The sequence below is a fragment of the Macadamia integrifolia genome, chromosome 1 (assembly GCF_013358625.1).
Source record: "Macadamia integrifolia cultivar HAES 741 chromosome 1, SCU_Mint_v3, whole genome shotgun sequence".
Taxonomy (NCBI): Eukaryota; Viridiplantae; Streptophyta; class Magnoliopsida; order Proteales; family Proteaceae; genus Macadamia; species Macadamia integrifolia.
In genome coordinates this window covers 32373993-32382776 of record NC_056557.1, presented here as the reverse complement: position 1 = coordinate 32382776, position 8784 = coordinate 32373993, and the positions used below count along the sequence as shown (strand labels likewise).

General features: G+C 36.9%; 1 protein-coding gene across 1 annotated transcript; it reads right to left on the bottom strand.

Annotated features, from left to right (window-relative positions):
- Nucleotides 1-1333: 1333 nt before the first annotated feature.
- On the bottom strand, nucleotides 1334-6580 carry LOC122084259 (60S acidic ribosomal protein P3-like). The gene is made up of 2 exons (XM_042652364.1): nucleotides 6282-6580; nucleotides 1334-1678 (listed from the first exon to the last, which is right to left on the bottom strand). The coding sequence occupies exons 1-2, from the start codon at nucleotides 6477-6479 to the stop codon at nucleotides 1511-1513; spliced, it is 366 nt and encodes a 121-aa protein (XP_042508298.1). The 5' UTR covers nucleotides 6480-6580; the 3' UTR covers nucleotides 1334-1510.
- Between the last annotated feature and the right edge of the window lie 2204 nt (nucleotides 6581-8784).

Sequence of the window (8784 nt, the reverse complement as noted above, 5' to 3'; positions counted from 1 at the left end):
GCCAATCAATTCTATTGAAAGCCATACTAGTCCCTTTTTTTCTTTTCGTAAGTAAGAGACTATTCATTAAAACGTGTTGAGTTCAAGGACTCGGAATTAGAAGCAGACTGAATCCAAGGAGTGGAGAGTGGCCAATCTATCCGATAGCAGATATGGCCTTCCTTGTTAGAGAATTGGCTAATAAATTGCTGTATTTAGGAACATATTTAAAAGTAAAGTGGAGGCAGAAGGATGACAAGTGGATTATATCATGTATAATAGGAGACGCTAGTTGGTATGAGTTGCGTTGATAATTTAATATGGATGAAAATGACTTCCTTGTCATTAGATGCAACTCCTACCTTGTCAAAGCAATCACCAATAGCTTGAAGAAGTCCACCTCTGATCACCATGGCTTCCCCGATAAAGGATGCAGGGGAAATAAGGAGGTTCAAATATAGCCGAATGTATCATGCCAAGGTGATCACGAATAGCAAAGCCCAAACTACCCTAATTACTATGAGGAATATGAGAAGCATCACAAAAGAGTTTGACAAAGCCCATAGCATGTGACTATGGCAGAGTATATGATAAACTACAACTGAACCATACAGCTTTTGCAAAATCACAGGAGAGGAGATTGTAGGATAGAAAACCAGTAGCAACACCATTCGCACAAGACCTTCACAGGAATTTGTGAATTTTTATTAAAGTTGGATAGTGATAGATTTTTTTTCGAGGAGGGCTTGGAGATGGGAGGTGAATGGGTTTGGAGGCGGTTGGTTTTTTTGCTTTTTCCAAGTTGCAAATCAAATGGTAGGCAGATTTCACACTGGAGTAACCAGTTTTTGAAACCCCCCATATAATTGTCTTTTCTAGGAAACAGAGACAGCAGAATCTGCATGATAACAATCTTACCCTTGAGGCTAAAATATTTAGCAAGATCCAATGTCCATTGTAATGTTCACACTAGCAAAAGTGATATTTTCCTCAACTTGTGATGTATCAATCAAAATTTATATAGACTTGCCTCTCCCAAACCCTAGGCTTGCACTGGTGGGTTGCTCTTTCACTCTTTTTATCACGCATCCAACTTAATAAACAATTCGATCAAATTTGTTCAGATTTGTTTGTCACAGAGAACTCAGTGGGCCCTATGACCTATCAGACTAATATTTTGTTTTAGGGGGGGTGGGGGACTCTTGTGCTTTCACAGTTCAAGCAACAAAGCCAGAGGTCCCTCGTAGTAGTTAATAGTTCAACCATTTCAGTATGGTGTTCTCACTCGAATTGTGCACCTTGGCCTCGAAACTGATTTCTGCTGAGCATATATTGCCTAAAATTCAATTCCATGGAACCGAAAAACACTTTCATTCGCCAAGTTCATAATAGAACTGCCTAGATGTCATAATGACAACAATTCTGAACGCACTTAAACAAAATTGCATCCTTAAAACAACAAAACAAAAACAACCACTACAGCATAAATCTTCCTTGTTCGATGAAATTAACTTGAACAAACTAAAAGCTACTAGTCAAAAAGTGAGAATCCCATATCATCGTCACTCTCCTCTTTCTCTTCTTTCTTCTCCTCCTCTGGAGGAGGAGCAGCAGCTGCTGCACCACCTCCCGAACTTGCTGGGGCAGCAGCAGCTCCACCTCCAATGAAACCACCACCACCACCTCCTCCAATTATGACCTGCAGCAAAATCCCAGTTATTAAAGTCATCGATTGAAGAGTGGCGGATGTGTCACTAGCAGAGTGCAGATCTAAAACCAGATGGGGCAAATAAATGTATGAACAAGTCCATATCATGTCATAAGTTCAAGAAAAAAAAAACAATGTAGAATATAATTCTCATATAATAATTTCAAGTGGAAATCCAGAAACCTCATGCCTGTTCTGACTCTGTTAAAATGTCTAAGTGACAATTTAACGGTCACAACAGATAAAAACCAAAAAGACTATCAATAGCACAATCAAAATGGTTTACGATAATAAGGTTAATTTAAAGCAGAGACAATTTGCAGCTTTGGAAAAATCCCCCAGGTGAAATACACGCCAACCGTCTAAATGATACCTATATAGATGCTTATAGAAATTGTAATCTTTTGATTACCACCTGACTTATTCTCATAAGTTCGTAAGTCTAGTAAAAATGGGGTTCTAATATAACTTGAAGGTAGATTATGATTGTCATTGTCAAAACCTATCGTTATCTTTGTACATTTTTTTAGTACAAATGCAACGATGGGTTTTACCCTCATAGGGGCGTAAATGTGTTACGCTTAAAAGGGCCAATACGTAAGGTTACAAACTATATGACATCTCAATAGTGTCAATAAGAAAATATCCTACTTAAATGTTGAAAAGATGAGATAAAAAGATTGATGCCCATAATTCATAACATGACATAGGAAGATTGATGATTATACTTCATAACATTCAACCTTAATGCAAAAAAGATCAAACAATGAATATGGCCAACTGTATGATGGACATAACCAGTAGCTGTCAATGATAAAGATAACCAGCAGATGCCAATGATAAAGAAACAGAACCAACGATTTATGGGGAAGGGAGAAGAATGGAGGGTAAACCAGCAGCAATCAAGGATAAAAAAATAAAACCAATGATTTATTTAATATAATTCCATCTATATCAAATTTCTCAACATTTTTCCAAAATTTCACCTGTCCAATTCAAATTCTGCAACTACAGGGCTACTTGACCTAGTTGGTCAAGTTTTGACCCTTGAGCAGAGGAGAAAAAAGAAGGTTCTTTGAAGATTAGTAATGCAGAAAGTCTCACAGATAATTTGGGTGAAGGTTTAGTAATTTGTTTTATTACCCATAATGGGCTAAAATATAAATCCCAAAAGTAGAGGTCTTCAGTGATGCACAAAAACAATATTTTATAAGGCATCTTCAGGTAAGCATTATAACCAACCCCCCCCCCCAAAATACAATGAATTACATTTTATTTGATAATGAAAACTTGAATTGTTCACTAGATGCCTAACTTGTATCTTCTTTTCTCACTTATTTATTTAAAAAAAATAAATTCTAACTCAAATCAACTTATAACATATAGAGAGAGGGTTTCCTACACCAAAAATGTGGGGGTATCTCCTACCCTACACCAATCACAGCACGGGAAATGAATTCGTCCAATAGGGGACCCACATGGTCATGGAGAAGAGAAAGTGTCAATGCGGGACCCACATGGTCAAGATGTGGGAGGGCGTCAAATAGCAACCTTGCACTATAGGCATGGGGATCTTTTCCCCTAAACTATTAACAAGCAACTCAACTACTAAATATAGGGGAAAAGATGCACATAATGCCAGAGTGCAAAGGAATTTGCACGCCCTTTCACATGATGACCCATGGGGCCCACACTGACACTCTCTCTCCTCAATCAATATGTAGGCCCCCTACTGGACAAATCCGCCTTCACGCCCCATCATTGTTAGGGTTTCCCCATTCTGGTTTTTCATGGAAAACCTCCACTCTAAAATAATTTTCTAAATTGAACTCTTAAACTTTACTAAGGACTCTAGTTGCCTAATCTTACTAATAATAGGGATGGTATCACTCCAGCTATGAGACAGAGAAATAAAATATCAATTTACAGGCACCCCTTAAGACCCCCACTTTTTGGCTTTATATTGCATCCCAATACAATAATAAAATGACCAAAAAATAATAAACAAAAAACCTGAATTATTAATGCCATAAAGCTTGGTTAAGTACACGTCACAAGGTCATTTTTCTTGACATGAGAGACTTGAATAAGCACAAGTGGGTCCCGTGTGTAGGGGACCTCACACCCACCTCACTAGTCAAGTTTTAGCTTGGAATAAACACAGGTCAGTTAAAAGTGAGTATAAAGCCGCATAAAATTACAAGAATACCATTCCTCAAAAATGTGGATCTAATGGCAATTCTATAATTTTTGTAACCTTTAAGTCACTTTTAAGGCACATCCCTTTCTTCTAGCTAAATCTTGACTAATGATACGGGTCTGGGGCCCACTATCCCATTGACCCCCTATGTTTGCCAACACAACTTATAAATGATATGAGCATGACACAAACAGTAATGGCATGCTTCAAAACTCGTATACTTTGTAGAAATGGAACTGATTAAATGCACTGTCAACACATTATGACTTTTATGTAGAACAAAAATAAACTAAGGAATAGAGAAATGTAACTTTCAAGTCAACAGTTTCTCGAATCTTTGGTTTGTGGCTCACACCAAATTAGTAATGCACCTATCTTCTATCAAAAAATAAGAAAATATCAGGAAAAAAAAAAATTAAAGAATTTCAAAATGATTTATATCATCAAGATAATCTTCTAGGGTGAGCATTTAGGAGCAGAAGATAATCTTTGGAAAATAAAACTCAAAAATTATAGTCCATCACACCTTAATATTACATCTGGTTAGAAGTTAAAGGAAATAATGTAGTTAGACAAACACATATTTGAAACTGCTCTAACCATCACCAACACAAGCTTTATAACTGGAGAATCGACAGAGCAAACTGGTATAGGATAGTTACTCTCAACTCTCAAGCACCAAAAGTGGCATTATTGCAAAATCCAGTTTTCCTACAAAGCAAAATGGTGGAGGGTAGTGGGTTAAGTTCATCAGAGGTGAGTTGGTGACAAAATTGGAGTTGTTTTATGCATTAATAGCTAAACCCTAGAACAACAAAATGTAACAATGGTAAAGAAATTATTTGAGCTCCAAAGGACCACAGACTGGCTCTCAACAAAATGCATAATTTTAATAACACAGGTCAATTTTGACTTGTTCAACCGAGAAGACTTGTCCCAAGTCACGAGGTCGACACAGCCAAGTCCTTGGTAGTAGGAACCAAAATGATATTCCAACTCCTGATGCTTATGAGGGGACTCAGCTCTCATGAATCAACATGTAGTTCTCCAGTAAATGACTTGGCCCAAATTGACTTTGCCAATTGATACTCCCATAAATCAAAACTAATCCCACAAGTTCAACAAGAAAACGTGTTAATTAACATTTCAATTTTTTTCACAAAAAATGGAGTGCATGAGAGCACACCTAAATCTTTTGCATCTGCATTAAAGATTATTACTATTGCACCAATTGTCGTTTTGTTGTTTATTAAACAATGTCTTTATTTATCATGTAAAATAACAAGATTTTACTATTAAATTTGAACAAAGGCAAAAATTCATCTAAATAAAAATACTTGTAGTGACTAGACTGGCTACCTCAGCCTTTTTCCCAAGCTATAAAATCACAATAGTGCCATCATGGCACCAGGACAAGTCAGTGATAACAAACTACATATTTGCAGTCATGCAAAAGGTGATTCTTTGACTTACTAAAGTCGACTTGAGTTGTGAGGGCACAGAGCTGAGTAAAAAAATCAGAATGGGAAAGCTATGCCATTGAATAGCTTTGTTACTCTACTCACCAATAATAGTTGTGTCAATTAACTTGAAATAATTACTAAATAGATTAATTACATTTTTATTTCACTTTTTAACCTAATTACTAGGATAAGCGTAGGATACACAATTTTCTAATTTCTTTTTTACATTATTTCATTTCCATATATTTCCTTTTATTTGAAATCACCCTTTACATGTAACGAAATGAAGCCCAAACCTGAAACCTTGAAATCCATCAAATCCTAAATCAGGAGACTTACTCCTCAAACTTCATGAAACCAGAACCATAAACCTTAGGCCCCATGATACCTAAAAACACCACTGTGAACCCCATTATTGAGAAAGCACAGATTGATAAAGATCCACAAACCTGAGGGCCTTTCACAAGAATTACTTTTTTCACTTGATAAGAAACCAGTGACCAAAAACCTACTGCACGACATCTTGGCAACGAAAGGTAGCTATTGACCTTCCCAAAACTACTAAAGCAGTATCTTATATAAAGAGGCTACAAATCACTAATATATTCACATCCATAAGCTTACGTACAAAGAGAACCCTAAGAAATTCCTTTCTGAACAAAATCTTTTCCACTCCATCAGTGGAAAAAATTTTCATTTACCACTATATTGTAAAAATCAGCGAAGGCCAAAGCTGAACATTTTCTTTGGTTCTAACGGAAAAGAAAAACAAAGGAAAAACCAGCAAAAGCTCCCACATTCATCCGATCAAGTAAAAGGCATCCAACAACAAACCCTACCTAAGAGATAAATGAGTAAATCAAACAATCAATCTCCACAAGTGAAAGTGAATCAGGAAAACAGACCACACACAAGATCTCACTATCTTCACCTGAAATACGGCCGAAGATGGTGTGATAACCGAGAAAGAAGACTGAACTCCTCCAGACGAATCACTGGAGAGAGCTGCTTGAACAAGCTTTCTCTGCAACTCATAGGTAGATGAAGACGAAGCTTCAAGATCACCGTTGAGCTGCTTTGCGTTCCATTCATCGCCGGAGCTTCTGCAGACGAAAGTGAAGACTCCCATTTTTTCCCTTTCGATTGAAGCTGCCACCAACGGCTGACGATCAGAAACAGATTTGAGGAGTCGTTTTTGGTTCTGTAAATCTGGAAGCGCACATATAAACCCTAACCCTAAATCCTGGAGAGAGAACCTAAAATAGATGGACCAATCTGTCCCCTTACATATTCAAAACTTCAAATATACCCACCGGCCACCATTAAACATTTTGAGTGAGCCTATTGGGCCTTCTTAATAAAAAATTGATGTACGAGAGGGTTCGGGGCTTCGGGCCTTCGGGGGCCTTGCCACCCTGGGGCGAGTTCTACTTTGTTGGTTACGAAAAAGATCTTCGCTCCAATTAGTCATCTGACGGCTAAGAAGATCTGGGATACATGTTCATGTGTTGGCATAGATATTCGAATCTTTCTTGCTGTTATGACTAATTGGGTATTAATTAGTTAATCCATTAAATTCGAGAGAAGCCAGATTAGGGGATTCACTAGTGGGTTATGGATTGAATTCCTCTTAGGCACAATAAGATGTTTGTCGTGCATTCAACGGTTAGAAATACTCAAGCACAAAGCCCAAGGCAATCGCACGCAACCCAAAATATTTATGGGAGTTGGATACACGTCAGACGCCCTATTGCGCAATAGAAAACTCAAAGTCCGTTATGGATTACAAGTTAGAAATTTTTTTTCCTTATTAGGGTAAGATTGTAAGACAAGTTTCATCCCTTCGATCTACACGGTGAACACACATGGTTAAAGAAAACTTTTTGGAAAAAAAAACACACACACACCAACAAACACTTTTTTAGAAAAAAAACTATTGCATTAGTTTTCCATTTTGATGTAATAAGAGAGGTGTGGTCAGAGTTAAATGTGAGGGTTTGGGGAATTGAGTTCAATGTCTTCCTTGTAAAGGGTACATTAGCTCTGGATTATTTGTACTTAAATGTTTCTCAGATAAAGCGTGAGTGTAGTTTCTAGTTTCTACTTTTGCTTATATCCTCGATTATGGGTATGGAGCATGGTAGGTTAGGTTATACTAACATAACATATAAAAAAGAGAATGAAACAAACCTAACTATTACTGACTTTTGAAAAATGTGAAACTAGCTTTGATCAATACAATTTCATAGAAACACCTCAAAAGCCAGTACAAACTAAGCTGAAAAACTTAAACCATAATATAGCTAAGCTCCCTGATGCTTTAAGACTCCACATACTTTCATAGTAATTCAACTTAATGCTTGCCTTTGAATTTTATTTATTTATTTATAATATCTGAATCTTAATTAAATAAACGAGAAGCTATATATGGATGATGGGATTCCTCAAAGACATCAAAGGATAAAAAATTAGATAAGAATGAAGGAGGAGAGGAACCCTGGCCAAATTACAAGCAAAATACTATGCAAAAGATATTGGACGAACAAGCGCATGTTAATCTCCCATATAGACATGCATAAATACTTAGATAATCAAGGACAAACCCATCTGTGGGTTGTCCAGAATCCAAATGGTTAGGGCAAATTGGAGATTGTGTGGATAGACATACGGTCTCAGGTTCGATTCTCTATCTGTACATCCACAATTTAAGTGGAGAATTAAGGTTTAGGGTTTAGGATACCTATAATCAAGGACGGTTTGATTGGATGATTTTTCCCATCACTCTTCTTCTCCCAAACCGGTGTTTTACTTCTTCTTCTTCTTCTTCGGTGTGTCATCATCTTTGCTTTGCACTCTGATCGTGGTGTTTGATTCGCAGATCCAAGAGGTAGATCCTCCAGTTGCTTGGAGAGATGGTGGGGGGCGTTCACTTTTCTTCTCCCCTCTCCCCGCACGGCGTTGCAACTGATCTATTGTAGAAAAAAAAATTACAGATTATTTAATCATTTGATAAATTTGATTAAGTCCTACACCCAACCTGAATTTCATGACAGTTGGCTTGTGAGTTATTTAAAATTCTTCTAAGAACTATATATTCTGTCCCACATCTTGTGAGTTATTTAAAATTCTTCTAATAACTATATATTCTGTCCCCCATCTGGTTCATTGATTTCTACGTTGATCCTGGACTGTTAAGTGTGGTTTAGCAGATGGTCTTCTAGAATTGTGAACATAGTTATCAATTCGGCCGAATAATTCACGAATTATTCGGCCGAACCGAATTTTTCCGAATTTTATCAAAAATTCGGACCGAATCCGAATTAAAAATAAAATTCTTTAAAATTCGTGACTTTTTCCAAAATGAATATAAATCGCGAATAATTCGGACCGAATCCGAATTAAACCGAATTATTCGGTCCATTTAAACATTATTT

Bases quoted from the DNA above. Each gene is read 5' to 3' on its own strand.
- LOC122084259 (XM_042652364.1), bottom strand. From the start codon at position 6,479: ATGGGAGTCTTCACTTTCGTCTGCAGAAGCTCCGGCGATGAATGGAAC. The intron at 1,679-6,281 runs GTGAAGATAGTG...ATTTTGCTGCAG, and splicing joins CATCTTCGGCCGTATTTCAG to GTCATAATTGGAGGAGGTGG.